General features: G+C 38.5%; 8 protein-coding genes across 8 annotated transcripts; 3 read left to right on the plus strand and 5 right to left on the minus strand.

Annotated features, from left to right (window-relative positions):
- Positions 1–204: 204 nt before the first annotated feature.
- Positions 205–1,350, plus strand: cwf25 (complexed with Cdc5 protein Cwf25; the record flags this gene model as incomplete). Its single annotated transcript, XM_056180212.1, has 2 exons — positions 205–239; positions 291–1,350. 2 exons carry the CDS (start codon positions 205–207, stop codon positions 1,348–1,350), a joined length of 1,095 nt encoding a protein of 364 aa, XP_056034864.1.
- Positions 1,351–1,522: 172 nt separating this feature from the next.
- On the minus strand, positions 1,523–2,298 carry erv2 (ER thiol oxidase Erv2; the record flags this gene model as incomplete). The annotated part of the gene is made up of 4 exons (XM_056180213.1): positions 1,523–1,685; positions 1,747–1,946; positions 1,997–2,024; positions 2,102–2,298. 4 exons carry the CDS (start codon positions 2,296–2,298, stop codon positions 1,523–1,525), a joined length of 588 nt encoding a protein of 195 aa, XP_056035050.1.
- A 605-nt stretch (positions 2,299–2,903) lies between these two features.
- Positions 2,904–6,920, plus strand: cut3 (condensin complex SMC subunit Smc4; the record flags this gene model as incomplete). The annotated part of the gene is made up of 1 exon (XM_056180214.1): positions 2,904–6,920. One exon carries the CDS (start codon positions 2,904–2,906, stop codon positions 6,918–6,920), a length of 4,017 nt encoding a protein of 1,338 aa, XP_056035051.1.
- A 417-nt stretch (positions 6,921–7,337) lies between these two features.
- Positions 7,338–8,108, minus strand: SOMG_01422 (Schizosaccharomyces specific protein; the record flags this gene model as incomplete). Its single annotated transcript, XM_056180215.1, has 1 exon — positions 7,338–8,108. The coding sequence occupies one exon, from the start codon at positions 8,106–8,108 to the stop codon at positions 7,338–7,340; it is 771 nt and encodes a 256-aa protein (XP_056035052.1).
- Positions 8,109–8,861: 753 nt separating this feature from the next.
- med15 (mediator complex subunit Med15) lies at positions 8,862–12,012 on the minus strand (the record flags this gene model as incomplete). The annotated part of the gene is made up of 3 exons (XM_056180216.1): positions 8,862–11,744; positions 11,792–11,894; positions 11,939–12,012. 3 exons carry the CDS (start codon positions 12,010–12,012, stop codon positions 8,862–8,864), a joined length of 3,060 nt encoding a protein of 1,019 aa, XP_056035053.1.
- A 573-nt stretch (positions 12,013–12,585) lies between these two features.
- puf2 (pumilio family RNA-binding protein Puf2) lies at positions 12,586–15,768 on the minus strand (the record flags this gene model as incomplete). Its single annotated transcript, XM_056180217.1, has 1 exon — positions 12,586–15,768. One exon carries the CDS (start codon positions 15,766–15,768, stop codon positions 12,586–12,588), a length of 3,183 nt encoding a protein of 1,060 aa, XP_056035054.1.
- A 601-nt stretch (positions 15,769–16,369) lies between these two features.
- Positions 16,370–17,329, plus strand: swc2 (Swr1 complex subunit Swc2; the record flags this gene model as incomplete). The annotated part of the gene is made up of 1 exon (XM_056180218.1): positions 16,370–17,329. The coding sequence occupies one exon, from the start codon at positions 16,370–16,372 to the stop codon at positions 17,327–17,329; it is 960 nt and encodes a 319-aa protein (XP_056035055.1).
- A 235-nt stretch (positions 17,330–17,564) lies between these two features.
- On the minus strand, positions 17,565–18,422 carry ysa1 (ADP-ribose diphosphatase, NudF subfamily Ysa1; the record flags this gene model as incomplete). Its single annotated transcript, XM_056180219.1, has 1 exon — positions 17,565–18,422. The coding sequence occupies one exon, from the start codon at positions 18,420–18,422 to the stop codon at positions 17,565–17,567; it is 858 nt and encodes a 285-aa protein (XP_056035056.1).
- Positions 18,423–19,366: the final 944 nt, after the last annotated feature.

Here is a 19,366-nt window from a genome sequence, read left to right on the forward strand (position 1 = left end):
ATGGCGAATATTGAAGACGGTAATCTACTTTAGGTATTCGAAGGAGCCACTAAGTTGAAATGGGATAGTACTTGTAATTACAACTTCCCCAAACACATCTTGTATCCACAATAATCTGTACTTTCAAAGTTATATTATTTATTTTTATTTTTGATTTATCACATTGTACTTTCTGAGAAAGCAAACTAAAAGAACAATTGCAAAATGGGAGGCGGTGACTTAAATATGAAAAAGAGTTGGTACGTATAAACATAAATATATCGAAAAGGAATAAAAACTAACTGGTTTAGGCACCCTCTTTTAATGAGAAATCAAGAGAGGGTGTGGAAAGAAGAACAAACACACAAGGAAGAGCTGAAAAGAGTCGAGCAATTACGAAGAGAAATTGAAGAGGAACGACAACTTTTGGAGCTCCAGAGATTACAGGAAGCAGCAGGAGGAAAAAAGAGAAAAGATCGAGTGGAATGGATGTATGCAGTTCCCACAGCAGAAGGAGCGAAACGAGACGCTTCAGAAATGGAAGAATATTTACTTGGTAAACGGCGATTGGACGACCTTTTAAGTGATAAAGTGGAAGATCAGAAAAATTCTCTTAATAAAACTGAATTTATTTCTTTACAGAATGCCAATTCCGTTCAAGATATCCAATCCAAAGTTCGACTGGACCCTCTTTTGGCTATAAAGCAACAAGAGCAAAAGCAAATGCATGTACTAGCAGAGAAGAGAAAAAGAAAATTAGAAGAAGATGAAAGGAGGAAAAAGGAGTTGGACCATCGTAGTCGACATCTTAACTCACGAGAAAAGAGTTACGACAGACATGGCCGCTATAATGACTCTCGGCGATACAATACTTCAAGAAACATTTCGAGGACAGAAAGATATCCACGGAAAGAATATGGGGATCGACATTATGGCGATAGAAGGTATGTTGACGATCGAGATGATGAAGAAATGCGTCTGTACCAAGACAGACGAAGACACGGGAACGAAAAAAGGTACCACACAAGACGACATTCTTCAAGGTCACCTTCACCACAACGACGAAGCTCCCATAGGTCACGTGCTGATGCCGGTGGATCCTCAACAGAAGATACTCGTGAGCGTCGATTACGAGAAATGCAAAACAATGCTCAGAGTTTAGAACAAAACAGGGTTGAAAAACTTCATAAATTAGAACAAGAGGAATTGACCGAAACCGCCAAAAACGAACAGGAAAGATCTAGCACCGCTAGGAAATGGAATAATCAAGGAGATTTCCTTCGTGAAATGAAAAGAGAAGTATATTCTGGTGATGCGGTAAATCTAGCCGACCGCGTTAGCAGTATGCGGCATACTGCTCTTAAGCAATAAACAATAATTATTGAATGTTACATTAGATGACCGTTTAAAAAATAAAATTATTTACATATTAAAAAGGGAGAAATTAAATTACAAATAGCAAGTTGCAGAACTTGCGACCCAGCCATTACTGCTTTCCAAACATAAACGACCGGATTTAGTGACAAAAAAAAAGGTCTCAGTTTTATCCGGATCTGTCCGGTCCATGCTCCTGTATGGCATATTCCATGGACCGCTCGCTGTCGTTCTGATTCGCAACTTGTTTGGAGTCTTCAGATCCTATGATATATGAAGCTGCAATGTCATCACAGGTTGGGACCGTTAGGTTGAACTCTTCGTTGAATTTCCTATACAATATTAGTACAAAGTGCAGAATAGATTTATTAGAAAAAAAAGATGAAGGCATACCCATGCAGTTTGCATCCCCAAGACATCGCTGATTTACGAGACCCAACCTGAGGAGGGTACTTCCGTAGTAATTTCTGCGAAACAACAGAGCATTCACCGCAAGGGAACAAAGAAGCTGATGAAATCACATAACGGATTAATGTATTTCTTTCATATAGAGTAGGCAAGCTTGGATAGTTTGCTAGAGTAGTATGGAAAGACTAGACACGTTTATTAACATGCGAGACATTCAAGACTCATTTGAACTTACAGTCCAATAGGTTTTCATGATTTCCTTTCTATGAAAAGCTTGTGTTAGTCAGGGCAATAATGGCAAGAAGTGTTGCAGCATAGTTGTCAGCAATTCTTTCCTTACTTTGTCTCATCCTTGTAGTTTAAAGGAGTAATAACAACGACGTTTTCATCCTTTTCTTTACTTCCATCAATTTCCTTGAGTTCAGGCATGTAAAGGCGCCATTCCTTGTCAATCATTACACTGTCAAATACCCATATTACAAACACCATAATTATAACCGTTGACAAAAGTATTTGTATCCTCTTGTTAATCAACATTTTCGTAAATCCTTGCACATATTTTAACGTTTGGTAAACGTAAATTGGAGTTTAAGTATGAGTAGGGTGTACTGAATCTTGGTTTGTTTACTATGTAATTCTTACTGAAGTTTACCTTACAATTCATTATGTGCGGCGTTACTGGGCTCTTCTAAAAGTATATAGGTGTATAATATTGGAAATATATGTACTTTGTATTGTGTACGTATACGGACAGGAAAAAAAAAAAAAAAAAGGTGTAATGGAATGAATGAAAGGAGTTTTACTAGGAACCAACGTTCATTACTCTATGACCCAAGACAAGCAATTCATCAAGTAATCAAGATATTGAGTGAGAAAATCTATATTGTAATTTTGTTTAAATTACTAAAAGGAAACTCATTCTTCCACTCTCCGTTCTATCTCCTCCTTTTTATTTTTATTTTATTTTTGTTTACTTTGTTTACATTATTCGTGTTTAAGATTAACCGAAGAAGTTTAAGCTCAAGGAAGCGATAAAAATTATTTAGAACTCATCACACAGCGGCGCCTACAGCAATAAACTATACCAAGAAACAAACTAAAATCATTCATTCATTTGTTCCAACTACATAGGAATCACTTTTATGTCTGATAAAGGACCTACTCGAACATCCTCGGTTCCTTCCATTGTAGATGCTACACCAGATCGTGCTGAAAGACCTCGGAAACAAGTTCGTCAGGTAGTAACAACACCAAGTCGATCTGAGGATCCGTCTCGCATTGTAAAACTAGAACAAACACCTTCTCAAGGGTTTCACAGCCAGTTTTTAAAAAAGCGCATCACGGACTCCTTACGCGAGCGTCCCAATCTTTTGAACAAATTCATCTCAGCTAACCAGGAAACTCCTTCAAAGCCTTCGGCTCCTAATTCTTTTAATTCTAGTAATGCAGGAGATTCTTCTCTTATAGAAGATACAATCACTGAACAAGAAAACCTTGACGTACTTGCTCCAAGGCTTGTTGTATACCAGCTAACGCTTAAGAATTTCAAATCTTATGCTGGAACACAAATTATAGGGCCTTTTCATCCATCTTTTTCTTCTATTGTTGGTCCAAATGGATCTGGTAAATCAAATGTGATTGACGCTTTGCTTTTTGTATTCGGATTTCGTGCTAGTAAACTGCGTCAGACTAAAGCTTCAGCTTTAATCCATAAGTCCGCTGCCCATCCTTCTCTTGAAAGCTGTGATGTGGAAATTGTATTTAAAGAAGTAAATCCGGATTCCAGTTACATAGACGGTTCAGAGCTATCTATTCGAAGGTCCGCTTACAAGAACAATGTAAGCAAATACTTTCTAAATAACGCTGAGAGTTCTTTTTCCACCGTTTCAAATGTGCTAAAAGAACGAGGGGTCGATTTGAACCATAAGCGTTTTTTAATTCTACAAGGTGAAGTAGAATCTATCGCACAAATGAAACCAAAGGCACTAACTGAAAGTGATGATGGTTTGCTTGAATATCTTGAAGACATTATAGGTACTTCAAGGTACAAACCTATCATCGAAGAAAAAATCAATGAGCTTACTGCTTTGAGTAATGTCTGTAACGAAAAAGAGAACCGTTTTCAACTAGTCGTCGCCGAGAGGAACAAATTGGAAAGTTCAAAAAATGTTGTCCTTGATATCTTAAGGGACGAGAACAATTTAAATAGGAAGCTGCATACCCTTTATCAGTTGAACCTATTCGAATTAAAATCGAAGAAAGATTTAGTAATGAGTATCTTACAGAAACTGGAAAATTCATATAAATCCAAGAATGACAACTTCAACGAAAATGAGAAAGTCGTTTCGCAAATGGTCGAAGAGTTAACTCAACTTAAATCTAAAGTTCAAGACTCGAAAACTTCAAATCGTACCGAAAAAAGAGAACGTCAACGATATGAACAACAAGCTGTTAAAATTGAAGAAAAGTGGAAGCATTTATCTTCAAAACAGAAAAAAAATCAAAAACAGCTTGAAACATTATCAGCAAATAAATCAGAGCTTGAATACTCTCTGGACACGCATGGTGATCTTCATCATCGTCTAACGCAAGAAATGGATGACATTGTGTCCAAGCTGTCTACCGAAGAAGACCAACTCAACAAAATCCGTGAATCCCTTCGTGGAAAGACCGAAGGAATATCAAATGCTATTGAAGAAAAGCAGAAATTGATGGCGCCTTCCGAAAAAAAAATCAATGAGCTAAATTCTGTGAAACAGGTCACAAAGGCAGAACTAGATATGCTGTTAGAGCAAGAAAAAAACTCAAATGAAGAACAGCAAAATGCTATAAGTTCCCTTGAAAAATCACTAGCAGAACAAAAGGAGAAAACACAGCTTCTTAACTCTAAAAAGAATCACCACAATACCATAAAAAAGGAATCTCAAGGTCTGGAAAGAAACGTTTCTGACTTAAAGCGGAAAAAGAGTGAACTACATCGTACAATTGCTCAAAGTCGAGTAAAGCTTGAGGAAATAAGATCTACTCTTAGCTCTTCACGTTCAAGAGGAAATGTCTTGGGAGGACTACAAACCTTACATGATTCTGGTCAATTAGCAGGGTTCCACGGACGACTAGGAGATCTTGCTACAATTGATAGTAAGTACGATATTGCCATATCCACGGCCTGTCCTGCGTTGAATCACATAGTGGTCGATAATTTAGAGGTTGGTCAAAAGTGCATAGCCTTTCTTAGGTCCAATAATTTAGGAAGGTCTAGTTTTATAGTTTTAGGTGCTTTACAGGAAAAGAACTTGAAGCCTATTCAAACTCCTGAGAATGTTCCGAGATTATTTGATTTACTTCATTATAAAAACGATATTTTTGCACCGGCCTTCTTCAGTGTATTGCAAAACACTCTTGTTGCGGATAATTTGGAACAGGCTAACAGAATTGCGTTTGGTAAGACACGTTGGAGGGTTGTCACTCTTAACGGACAGCTAATTGATAAGTCTGGTACCATGACTGGTGGTGGAACCCGAGTAAAGCAAGGTGGTATGGCTTCTCAGCTACCTGCTGAAATATCTCCAGTCGCCCTTAACAACATTGAGAATCAGACTACTGATGCGGAAAATCGACATCGGCAAGTGTCTGAACAATTGCAAGCTCTTCTGGAGAAGAGCGACATACTAAAAAACGAAATTCCATCTTTGGAATTGGAAATATCCAAACTTCACTTAGACTTATCCGCATTCAATAACTTGGTTGAAGGAGCTAAAAACCAAGTCTCTAATAGCCGTAAAGCTTTAAAGGATGAGCGAGGCTTACACGATAGAAAGCAAAAACTTAGCGCAAATTTAAATAAACTTCAGCAACAAATAGATAGCATAAATGATTCAAATGCTGGGGTTGTTGCTGAAGTGAGAGAACTTCAGGATAAAATTATGCAGATTGGTGGTATCAAATATCGCATACAAAAGTCCAAGGTTGATGATCTACACGAACAGCATAAGTTTGTCAAAGAAAAAATTGCAAACATCAATTTTGAAAAGAGGAAAAACGAACAACGTGTCCATTCAATTGAAAGAGAGCTGGAATCATTACAGTCTGATCTTTCTACAACTCAAAAGGAAATTGAGACAAATGAGAAAGAATTGAGCTTACTTCGCGAGAAAACAAAGGAATATACGGTTAAGATTGATAAACTAAGTAACATAATCCATGATATAAATGATTCAATCAGTGAGCTTAACAACCGTGTTGAGTTTGAATCTAAAGAGATAAATTCCATGAAAGCCGAAAGGTTGGATCTCGAAAACAAACTGACAGAGCAAAAAAGTGCCCATGCCGACGTTTTGAACAACGAGAAAAAGTTACGAAAGTTGCTATCCGAATTAATACTACATGACTTAAGAGAATATGATCAATCTGAAGCACAGGCTCCTGAATTTCAGGAGTTTTCGGAAGATGAGCTTGCCTCAATGAACAAACAATCGTTGTATGAGGGCATATCTGAATTTAAGAAGAAGACGGAAGAAAAAGAAGTAGACGTGGGTGTTTTACAGGCTTATTTGAAATGCACCAAAGATGCTGAGAACAAAGCGTTAGACTTTGAAGCTGAGACCCAAAAGAGGAATAGCGTAAAACAAACTGTTACAGATTTGCAGACACAAAGATTGGATGAATTTATGGAAGGTTTTAGCATTATTTCTCAGAAATTGAAAGCTATGTATCAAATCATCACTATGGGTGGTAATGCTGAACTTGAACTCGTTGACAGTCTGGATCCATTTTCTGAAGGTGTCTTATTTAGTATTATGCCACCTAAAAAGTCTTGGAAAAATATCTCAAATTTGTCTGGAGGTGAAAAGACATTAAGTTCATTGGCATTAGTATTTGCTTTACATAACTATAAACCGACGCCTCTGTACGTTATGGACGAAATTGATGCTGCTCTGGATTTCAAAAATGTGTCGATTGTCGCCAATTATATAAAGGAAAGGACGAAGAATGCCCAGTTTATTGTTATATCGTTGCGAAGCAATATGTTTGAATTGTCATCACGCTTGGTTGGTATTTACAAAACGGCAAGCATGACAAAGAGTGTAACGATGAACAACCAGGATTTACAGATGAATGCTGAAAAAGATTTAGATCATACGACGCTACAAGTCAATTAGAAGTTAATCTTACGAGCTTACAATTGACTAACAATGTACTGCTATTTAAGGAATGCATTTGTATAAATAATATCAAATTAATCTTTTTTTTTTTTTTTTTTCATAATAACGCTACTCATTTAATTACATTTGTAAGCCCATTAGTGTTCAGTAATTATGATGATCTTAAAACGTTGATATAGAATATGCAGATGGTCATGACGCTGCAGATGGCATAAATAAAAGTTGAGTAAAACGATAACGAACTTCAGAAGAAAAGTAAATTACGCTGTAGCAATCAACTTGCAATTCAGGGACCCAGTCATTCGTGCTTTAAATTAGTTGTTATAGTGCATTGGTCACAGAATTCATAACTTAATGTACAGGATATGCAGAAATAGGAAAAATAATCAAAAATATGCAGTTTGAAAAAGAAGCTTATAACCAATCACAAGAATGGTGTTCCCATCCATAATACTCAGTTAGACCCAAATGTTGGATATTCTTTTTCATCTTGGAACGTTTTGGGCCCGTAGATCCATTTGTGCGGTCCTTTACAGCAGACTTAAACCGACTGTAAGCGTTCGACATGCGGGTACTAACATTTTCACGTTCTTTTATCGGAAATTTATTTCGAGATGACAAGTCTTCTATTTCAAGGAATTCCAAATCACGGAGAGAGTTTTTATAAGCTGTACTTTGTCGAGTAGATTTTATACCAGCAGCAGAGCTAGTTGAATAATCACCGGATTTTCTGAAGTCTGAATTCCTTTCATCAATTGCAAGCGAAGACCTCTGTTTAACCACCTTTGGATGTTTGTGAAGTACCCCTTCTTCTTTGGAATATAATTTAGATGTAGGAGACTGTTTTCTGACTTTGGATCTTTTTTTAGACATCATTGACTGGCTTCCGGTTTTCAAATTCAATGGTGAAACTACAGGAAGTAAAGGGCTATCTTCATCGTGAGATATCACACTATTCGCAAGTAACCATGGCGATTGCTGGGAAAAATTCTTATCCCAAGGAGAGCTAGGAGATTTCAATTCTTGGTATATAGCACTGATCAATTTGTCTGAAACATGCCAAGGAGAAGTGGGGGATGACATTGGACTTCTTGCATACGAAGAATCTTTTTCGGAGTCTATAAACATTAAATTCCTTGCTTCTTGGAGTCTCAACGGAGGTGGTTTTCGCTTCGACAAATCCATAATTTAGTCCAGTTCTCTGGCAGCTCAATTAAAGCTAAAAATTGAAAGTATCAGCAGGGAAATAAATTCTGAAAGGTAAAAGAACTCGACCAATTGATTGAACGATTTAATGCAATTTGCATATAGTAGTCTATTCAGAATACTATAAATACGGTTCAGTTCTTTTCGAAAAGGAGTTTTGGTATGTCAGTTAACTATATATATATATATATTAATATATAGTATGAATCCCTGTTCTACTTAGCCTATTTTAGTTTCTTTGTTTACCATTTCGTACAGCAACAAAGAAACTAAGCTTTCTTTGTTGTACCTAAAGCGAACGATTGTCTTACGCTGAATAAACTAAACGAAATTGAACGTCAATCTGTCGTAGTCCTAAAGACTACTATTATGTTTAAATAAAAGCCAAAGAAAATGCTAAATTTCTATTGCCTAACTTGAAAACATGAAGGTAAAGGACTCAATTCATATAAACAAAATAGTAACAAAAATTAATTAATTGCCGTAAAACAATCTTTACGAACATAACCATTCACTTAAATTAGTACTTAGAAATCATATAAATAACCTCTTAGCATAGCATAGCTAGCTTTTTTTATTTTTATTTTTATTTATCTTTTTCTCTTTAGAATTTATAGATGTTTATATACACCAAACTTCTTTCTGCATCATCCTGAGTGGATACGTTAATAAACTCCATGAAGTGTCATAAATTCCTTGTCAAAATCATATATTCCCGTCGTGCCAACTTACTTATATAACAACCTGCCATATAATCGAAGGATTCATAGAGTTGAATTCATTTACATCCTCTCCTGTTTCCTTCCGCTTAGCTGTCAGTTGTCTCTCTCGAATAAAATCATTCCACGGGTCATTTTCATTATCCATTAAGCTAACGAAAGTATCTCCTTCTGGGGCTTTATAAACCCGATCTGTATCCATTGACTCATCTTTAACATCCATATCAATTCTGCGATCAGTAGCTTTCGCCGCTTCATTCATCGCAGTACTTTCCTGAACACCGTCGGCCCATAATTCGGCATCATCATCATAAGCAAACTTGCCTTCCAGAGTTAAGATATTAGCTGGACTCAAAGAACTTTTACCCGCATTGGGATCGGGCGTTGATGAAGGAATGAAAAATGACTGAGGGGTTTTTAGTACTGAAGTCGGTGTTAGACCGCTCTTCACAGCCGAAATTTCATCTTCATGATCAAGAGTTACAAATGCGTCAATAGCATATTTAAGCGGATTTGCAGTAGCTTCTTCTCGGGATTTATACGACCCGGCGTCTTTTGCCGAGGTATCATTGAACCCATCACTCACCAACGAACTTGAAACAGGAGTCTCTTCTACAGCCATGACATTCCCTTCAGAAGGTGCTCCAAATGAAGGCTTTTGTACCGAGGGGCTTATAATCGGCGGTGAAGCATTATCAAACTTCTTCCTCTTGCTTATAGGTAGCTTAAGGTCTTCAGGTCTAAGACTATGCTTCATTACTTCAGATATTGCTTTCTCTTTTAATTGCGCTTCTTGTTGAGCTTTAGTCAAAACATTAAGACTAGCCTGGTGTTCATCCAAGTTAGATTCATTAGTAGGTTTCGGTGCGTTTCGTATCTGAGATGGCAAAGAGGCCTGAGCTTTATTCATGACTTCGTTTTGGGGCTGCATGGGAGCAGCACGCTGATATTGTAGAGGGACTTGCTGAGCTTGTTGTTGCTTTTGATTCCTTTGTTGTTGTTGTTGTTGTTGTTGCTGTTGCTGTTGCTGCTGCTGCTGCTGCTGCTGTTGAGCAGAAGAGGCTCTCATTGTCGTTGAAATTTGAGCCAAAGCAGCAGGTAAACTTTGACCATTTACCTTAACTTCATGATGCAACCTGATTAATTGAGTCCTCACGTATGCGAAGTAACGGCTCGTTTTTTCCTTTATCTTTGCCATCATTTGAGGTGTACTGGTGAAGACACCTTGTTGAAGACCTTCTAACTGTAATTTAAAAATATGGCGCATTTGTATTAATTGAATAGTTGCTTCTTCGTTAGCAGTAAGACAGTAAAACAAGTATATCAATTGATTTGTCCTACTGAACATTGGATATGCAGATTTCACAAGTTCAGCAATTATAACTTTTTGGTCATGCGGAAGTTCTAGCGGAATAGGTCTAATCATAGAATGCATTACTCTTTCTGTTAATTCACGAATCCGAACTGTCATTTTTTGCTGTCCCATAGTTCCTCCAGATTCTAAAAGCTGTTGTACTATATAGGCGCTAACATTTCCGGAAGTAGATGGATTTGTAAAAGGCTTTTCTGTAGGTTGACCAGCTACCTGAGGAGCGCTCGTGACATCGAAAGATTTTAAAGGATAAGATGGAGGACTAACAGAAGCATTAAATGCTGGGTTTACCTCAGCATTTGAAGCACCAACGTTAGGGACATCAATAGGCGATACATTTGACTTCAGCGACTGGCTAGTCGCACGTGCCTTAGTAGGAGCATAACTTTGATAATTCGCTTTCGCAGGGTTAGGAGCAGTTTCGACATTCACCGGTACATTACCGCTCTGAGGTTTTATCGCTTGGTTTGTGACATTAGCATTCCTCATCTGCTGTGCATAAGCCTGTTGAGATGTAGAAGGTGGTACACCCGGATCAACAGGAACATTACCAAATTTTTCAGGAGCTTGGGGAGTCTGAGAAGCTTGGGCGTTTACACGTGCGGATTGCATTTTTAGTTGTCGATGCTGTATTAGCACTTGCATGTGCTTCTGATAGAGGATCCCAATTGCCTTTGCTTGTTCAGGTGTTAATCGCTGATTCTTTCCAAGTTCAATTACGTCCCTCCATAATTTTATATTAGATGGTAATCCTGGAATTTGAGCAAACAACTGTTTCGGGACAGGTATGTTCAGCATTTCCAGATTTTGCCTAACGCTAGCATTACTTGGAACATTTGGAGGACGTGGCTGCTGAGAAACCTGAGGTTGTGTTTGTTGTTGATTAGGCATAGTTGGATACGTTTGACCAGCATTATTAGCAGCATTAAAGGGAATACTTCCTTGTTGTTTTGTCTGTTGCTGAGCCTGTTTTTGTTGTTGCTGCTGTAATTGCTGAAGTGAACGGAATTTCTGAACTTGATTTTGGTAAAGCGATATAAGTCTCGCAGGTGGCATACTCTGGAGTTTCTGCAAAGGTATAGGAGGAGTTCCAGTACGAGCTAGTAACGTAGAAATTTGGGCACAAAGGTTATTCAGTTGTTGTTGAGAAAGTGCTGGTGGGACACGAGGTTGAGCGGTACGACCCTGACTAGTATCATTTACCGGCTGAGGAGGTTGCTGTTGTTGTAGCTGACTCTGCTGATAAAGAAGTTGCCTTTGCTGAGGTGTAAGTTTGACATTTCCAGCAAATTGTTGCTGAGCATTTCCAGCTTGCATCGGCATAGTCTGGTTTTGCATACGCGGCAGAACTCTTGAATTGGTTGCCATTCTTCCAGCAGTTGCGGTGGGTACTGGGGGAACAGTGTTCATATTAACATTGTTATTATAATTCTGTGCTTGCTTCATTTGAGCGGCCTGTAAATGCTCACGTATTTGGTCTCTTAGTTGAGCGGTTTTCTTACTGCAAGTCGTCAAATATTCATGCTGAAAAAATACGTTAATAAATCGATTACCAAAATTCAATGACATACCTTACTATTGGCTCCATCAAATGCTTGCCTTTCGAATGAAAGTGCCATATTCATCAACTGAACCTCTGAGATGGATGGTGAAATTATCCGCAGGGTTTGGGCACTATAGATTGTTAGTATTAATAAACATACTCTATTTTTTCTTACATTTGTAAAGCAATACTTTGTCGTTCATTAGGTCGAATTTGAGTTTGCCATCCTTTCTCCACGTTTCTATTCATTCCTTTATACGCTTCCTTAGCTTGCTTGCTTTTTATTATTTCCAAAACTTTTCTTTTAATGACAACCGTCCTTTGCTCAGTCGTTTTTTACTCCACTTGCGATGGCCTCCCTATGCGGTATTGGACAAACACATCCTACTGGGTTCACTTGGGGTATAGAATATATTTTTAAGATGAAATATGCTACTATGTTGCAAACAAAAGAGAAGTCTTATTCTTTTTGAAATATTTATTGATTAAGGATGCTAAAATAGGTCTTTATAGCAATTCAAAACTGTAGACCTTCAGTTTACAGTAAAAAGCGAAAAGAATACACTTCTCAAACTTTGAACAACCACACAGAATGGCTTGTACAACAATAAAACATGCTTTATTTTAAGACATAACATTTTAATTCATAACTAATATATAAGGGGAAAACTAACAGAAAGAGAAAGTGGTAACAAAAACATAGCTTTTTGACGAAGGTTCCTTTTTTCGTTAAGTATAAAGTAACTCTAAATCATTAGATGCAAGTCTTTTGCAAATAGTTTTTTTTTTCGTTCTTTTTTTTATTATGAAAATCCAATTCTCCTAGAAGTACCTTTCGGACTTTTGATTGCAAAGTTCGGAGAGCTTCTTTAATTCAGAGGAACCCCGGTCTTCCATCCTCTCTAATGTGCTGGAAACAGCTTGCTGCAGAGCCTGCCTATATGTTGGTGAAATCGTTTCAATTGTCATAAGCTTATAAAGGAACGAGGGCCCATAACTTTGGTCCATTAGGATTTTATCCAAGGCACTAGCATTCAATTCATTGGATTTACCCAGAATAGCTTCAACAACCATATCGGTACAATTGGTTTCTTCTTGGGGCATTGAAAGAATCTTCAACAAAGAGCTATAGGCCAGTCGATGAGTACAAACTCGCACGATATCTTTTGTGAATCTCTGCGTTAATTGTTCTGTTACATGAGGATAGCTCATGTTTTCTATAAGATAACTTAATAAAAGTGTACCATTACCATTCATGGCTAAATGTACCGAATACACGGTTATTGCTGCAGCTACCAACACACGCTGTTCCTCAATAACATCAGGACTTTCTAAGCAAGTGCGGATAGCACGCGAACCATAACGGCTTTGAGCGATTACCCAAAACTGATTCATAATAGCTTCGAATACAAAGTTGTTCATTGGTGAACCAAATCGGAGGCACGTTTGTACCACATAATTGCCAAATTGATCTGCAAAAAGAAGAGGTATATATGGCTGAAGATGCTTTGCAATAAGAAGCATCTGAGAATCAGTAGAGGCCACATCAACAATTTTCTGAGCGGCCCAAGTACCATTTTTATGAATTCCAATTTGCGCAAGGTGAGGAGCGATCCTTTCTAACATCATTTCCTTAACAGGGTCGGAACAGTAATCAAACAATTTCTGTACTACTGTATTGCCCAGGTGGTCGCTAGCAAGATCTGATACCTCATCCAACCAGTTAATGGCAATTTCCTCAACTTCCTCTTGAGTACAAAGACCATTATCAATACGCTTACGGACTTGTCGAAGTTTGGGAGCATTTAATCGGCGGCTACTAAAAGCTTTAGAGATGGATGGTATTTGGGCAGTAAATTCCGTCAAATCACATGCAGTATCTAAAATAGGCTGTATAGTAGAAAGATCATCAAACCCAAACGATTTCGTAACACCAATAATATCATCATACACTTCTCGTAATGAGGTAACGAACGACACGTTAGAAAAAGCCTTATTCAGACCATCAACAGTTGAATGCGCATTCTCGGAACTTGAAGATGAGACCTTGGCAAACCCGATACAGATAGGGTTTGAATCCAGAAAAATGCATTTTCCATTAAGTTCTTCCAATATATACTTCGCGGTATTAACACTATCAAAATTAATAAAAGCGGAATGTTTATGAGAAAGCATCCTAATATTTATGACGTTGCCATGAGAAGCAAAAGTAGCAGCAACTGTATCTGATGAGATGCCCGCCGGAAGATTACCAACCCATAAAGCATGTGTGGGTTCTGACTGAGTAAGATTTCCAATAGTGGCATCCCCTATACCACTCCAACCTGTACTATTAATGTCAGAGAGGCCTTTTGATATCCCAATATTACTGATGCCAGCGCTGCTTGTGTCAGGTGTAGAGGTCCTAATACTGCTGTTGCTCGTGCTGAGGGGTGAAGGAGCATTAGTCAAAAAAGAAGGATTATAAGAAGGCGACCCTCTTGCTCTCGGTGAACCACGGTCAGCAGGATCAGCCATTCCTCCAACTGATGATGAAGTAGGCGTAGGAGGATGCGTAAGAGTAGAGGATAAAGACTGTGATCGACGACGTGAGTTTAACATAGTCTGAGACCTGGAACTCAGGGAACCCACGGGTGGAAGCTCTGGAACGATGTCCATCCCACCATGTCGTTCAGGCGATTCAAAGGACAAGCCCTTTAGAGCAAGCGGGTTATGCGTATTAAGTAGATTATTGTTTAAGCCGTAAGCCTGAGGTCGTTGATAACCAAAACCACTATGCAAATTCTTAGCATGAAAATTAGTTTGCGCATCAGCCTTAAATTGGGAATCCAAAGACGAGTCTAAACGTCCAGTGTTGTGACCAACATGTTTTAAACCATTACCAAATTCAGACTGTTCATTATTTGGATTAACCGCAGGAGCATAACCAGAACGACCTGTGCGCAAGCTATGCGATAAATGGGACAAATCAGATGGCCATACTTGGGAAGAATTGAGCTGATCCAGCCCCCCATGATTTAAGTATGGTAAGGCAGATGAGTTCATGCTGGAATCTGAAGAAAAATTTGTATCAACAGGAACCGATGGAAACTGTTGATTGTATGGCTTGTACGATTGATTTGCATTCAAAGATGCGGAAGAAAGAGTATTGGGCTGAGCGAGCGACGGGGCCATAAAACCACCAGAGGAATTAAAAGCACGTGGATTCCAAGGCAGCGTGTAAGAGCGTAATCGATTGGAACCCTTGGAACGCTTATTTAATGCGGGAGCATTTGAGTTGCCTGAGGAATTCATAGTAAAAACGGGGTCTCTGTTGGAGATTATTTCAGAAGCAGCAGAAGTCGGAATAGACGTTCCGCTGTTGGATGAAGATCTTTGCCGACCCGACTCAGATGTAGGGGATGTATCTGTAGATGGACGTATATACATAGATGAAACGGGCTGTTTCAAAGACGAAGCTGCAGTAGGAGGAGCAGCTGAAAGATTAGAGGTCCATGGAATCGAGGGATCATACTTCGTAGAAGAAGAAAGAGAAGATGTACGAGTCCTGTTCGTAGGAGGAGAGACAGCCAAAGAAGCAGATGGCGGAACGGACAGTTTAGGAACGTTCGTCTGATTGGCGGGTTCTTCATACGCTGACAAAGATGAGCTTCTGTGTCGTTCAGTGTTTGTAAGTTCATGCTTAGGAGCAGATCCTGAACTTAGACCCGGCCAAAGCTCGTTTGACAAATCCTTAAATTGAGACGTTGTTCCCGACAGTAAAGTATTATTTTTTAGTCTATGAAGTTTATTATTGTTATTGCCCGGATAAGCTTTTTCGGGATTGGATGCATCAAAAAATTGAGATGTTGAGGAAGAACTAGCCCCAACTCCGCTACTCTCTAACGAAGATTCAAGTAAATTGTCCAAGTCGTTTTTTAACTCTGACATGTCGAGTGACCCAGTGTCCATATTTGAAGAGCTCATTGATGAAGGCTTGATGCCATCAGAAGCCGATTTATGCATTTGCACCTAAATTTCTTGGAATAACAATGTACTATGCCTGCCGAAGGCAAATTATGAAATTGATAAGGTGAAGCAATCCCTGTAAATATACCAAATATTTCCCTTAAAAATTAGTTTCCAACCAAAAAAATTCAAAGACGGTTTTCTTTTTATTATTTTTCTCTTTTTCTTCGAGTAGTGGTGTAGTGGTTAGATGCAGGGTGTGCGGAGGGAACGAGCGGGTGATGCCCAAAGCCAACGTCAGATCAGATTTCGCGGTGCAATCCCTTCAACAACAAATTGGCCGCAAACCAAACCTCATTGATTTTTTTATTTTTTTTATTTTTTTTATTTTCTTGATTCTCTTACATTTCTATTATTATACAGAGAAGTGAATTTTATTAGTTGATCATTGTCATTGATTATCAACCTGTATTTGCCATTGGCAATGACTATTTAGCACCACACCACGTTCAAGATCGCAATTCCCACCAAGCAAGCGCCGTGAGATTCAAAAACATGGGAAATTGAAGGATTCCTTGTAAATAAACATTATAATCAGCTCTCATTTTGGGATACTAAATTCCTAGCGTAAGAAAGTATTTACTCAAAACGGTTTGCCATGTCGGAACACGAGTCGTTGGTTGCTGGTCGCTCGAGACGAGCAAACGCCGGCAATAAGCTGCGGGATTTACTAGAAAAAGAACATATAAGGGCTTCTGGAGAAGAAGGAGAATTAGAAAAAGAGGATGAAGAGTACAGCTTTGAAAGAGAGGTCGACGTTGAGCGTGACATTGACATTTCAAGTGAAGATAGCGAATCGGAAGAAGGCGAGGAAGAACAGCAAGTGGAACTAGCGGAAACTGAAGAGAAGCTGCTTCGTCAAGAGGAGAAGTCGGAGAAACGACGCTTACAAAAGAGTCGAATCACCAACCTGCAGAAATCTCTTGGAACACCCAAAACAAAGATGCCAGAAAAGAGCGAACCCGGATTAGTTAAGAAGACATACAAGAAACAAAAATTGGATTCTTCTTCACGGAGAACGAGTTCCAGAATGCACACAATTCGCATGACACAATCGACCGAGCATAGATTACAAGAAGCCCGGCCAAGAAGAAAGTATACAGTTCATGCCGGTGGTGATCGAACGAAATTTGGATTGACACAGCAGCAGAGGTTAGCAGAGGCTGCGAAAACAGAGGCTTTTAATATCGGCTCTTTGCGGAATTATGTCAATTACGAAGAACAACGAAAGCTTCGATTGCGAAGAAGTGCAGCAAAGCACCGGCGGCTGCAAGGTCCAATACTGAAATATATTACCAAGACGGAGGCCTCGGAAAGCCAAAAAAAAGTTGGAAATTATTATGTGGCTCCTCTTGAACATCCTCTTAGCCAGGGTCCAGTAGAAACACCGATCTTGCCAGAAAACGTCCTTGAGGAATGCGCAATCTCAGGACAAAGAGCCATATACATGGATCCTTTGACAAGATTACCGTTTGCAAATGCAGCTGCCTTTCAAGAGCTACGTGATGTTTACCATCAAAAGTATGCTTGGAGTGCGTTGTTGAATACATTTCATTAGGGGTTTTTCTTTGTTATTTTTGTTTATATATTTCGGATTGCATAATTACTTTGGCTGTCATACTGGGAACATATTTATAGAGTCAACGAATGAATGAAAAGGATTCATGATCTGATGATACAACAATATTAGAAGTATAAAAATATATACGTAGAAATATCATAAACGAATAAGTAAAGTATGTATAGTATAACTGTTTAATCTTTTTACGCCAAGAAGTGAAAAAAAGAACAGGTTAATTCACCAAGTACTTGAAAGCAGCCTGCATTCCCAAGGCAAATGTTGAGAGACGAACGTCCACAGCGAATCCTTGCTTCTCGAGAGAAAATAATTCATTCTGAAGAGAAGATAACTTGATAGGGAAGTTGCTTATGTACTCTCCTTGGTCCAGCTGTTGTTGTGGATTTTGGTTTTCAGGGTTAGACATGTCAATGTCAACGAGTATAATCTTCAAGTTGGCGTTGGTTAAGCCGGGATCATTATACATGACAGTTGTGGCTTCTTTGACCGTTCCAACGAAACCAGTTTCTTCACGAAGCTCACGAACAGCACTTTCTTCGGGAGATTCGTCCGAATCTACGAGTCCTGCTGGGATCTCGATACAGGTCTTGCTTAGTGGAGGGCGGTATTGCTTTTGGCACAAAACGTGAGGCTCGCCATCAATTGGGATAATACCTAAAATGGCAACAGCATCTATACCACTCTTGGATCGGGTAGTACGTTCAGCCATTTCCCAAGCCCTGGTTTTACCACTCTGGTCTTGCCAGGTAATCTTTTTTAAACTAGTCCATTTTGCATCTTTGCTTTCGAGGTCACTGACATCTAAGACTTTGGGCTCTTGTTCTTGACTCATGGTGGTGTAATGGCTGCGGATAGAAGGAACGGAAATACGAGTAGAGAAATGCGTTGGAAAAAGGTACGTTTTCCGTTGTTGATTCTGTGAAAAGAAAATTCTTTTACTGGAAGAAAAGCGAGCTTGTTGCTTTCGTAAAATATTCAGCAATATACAGCCTTGCTTAAATGGTAAAGTAGGAAAGGCAGCAATGAAATTTGGTAAAAAGCTTGAGGAGTGTTTGAAGTGAAACAGAGACATTGAGGCCTTACTGCTTAATTCACAAGTCCCATGGTCAAGTATCTTTTGACGTTACATGACATAACGACTTTCTGAATCATGAGTTGACATAACCGCTCTTTGCGAGTTGGTTTCATCCAGTTTATTCTTCTGGATTTTCCATAGAATAGGAAATATAATTTGGCCTTGTCAACAATTGATACGTAGTTGCTCTTTTATAGGCATATTTGATCCAACACTTATAGTACTTCAGCGATCTGTATTTCTAGTAGAACTCTATTGTAAAGAAAAATTTTGTTATACTTGAAATCTTATTCTTAAAACTTCTCATTATTAATTCTTTGTTTGTCTTAATGCATCAAACCATTGCTATCTCATGCTTTTATTTTACTACATTATGCTCTTATCTATAAACATTTTAACAATATGCTTACATTCGTTTTTTAATATTTAGAGGTAATTACTAGAATCATTATGCTTTTACTCGTTCTTCGTTTGATAAGTGTCGTCCGTAAAGAAAGGAAATATGAAAAGATAGTAAGTACGTTTATGGTCACATTGAAACCGCCCATCCTTACCATTTCTCTCCGCGAAACGCTCTTGCCCTCTTTCTGCTTTATTCTTAGTCGAACTCGATTTTTCTGAAAACAAACTTTCTTTTTCTTCTTTTCAAGGTAAGTTGTTTCTTCTAGAATAAGGATTGGGAGAAAAAATGTAAAGGTATTCTAGTCTTGTAAGCTTTTATACCTCTCTTTCCCTTTTGTTTCGTTTTTGGATATGAATTGCTCTTAGTGTTTAGGAATAATTCTTTCATAAACAAATACATCATTTGTGTACTCGAAGACCTTCTTTTTGCTCTTCTTAGTATGAAGTTGTAAGTAGAAAAAGAAACTAACTATACAGGATTACCTTGTTTGTCTCTTCAATTCGTTTTCTCGTACCTTAACTTGGCTTTTGGATCTTCA

This window comes from Schizosaccharomyces osmophilus, chromosome 1 (genome assembly GCF_027921745.1).
Source record: "Schizosaccharomyces osmophilus chromosome 1, complete sequence".
Classification (NCBI taxonomy): Eukaryota; Fungi; Ascomycota; class Schizosaccharomycetes; order Schizosaccharomycetales; family Schizosaccharomycetaceae; genus Schizosaccharomyces; species Schizosaccharomyces osmophilus.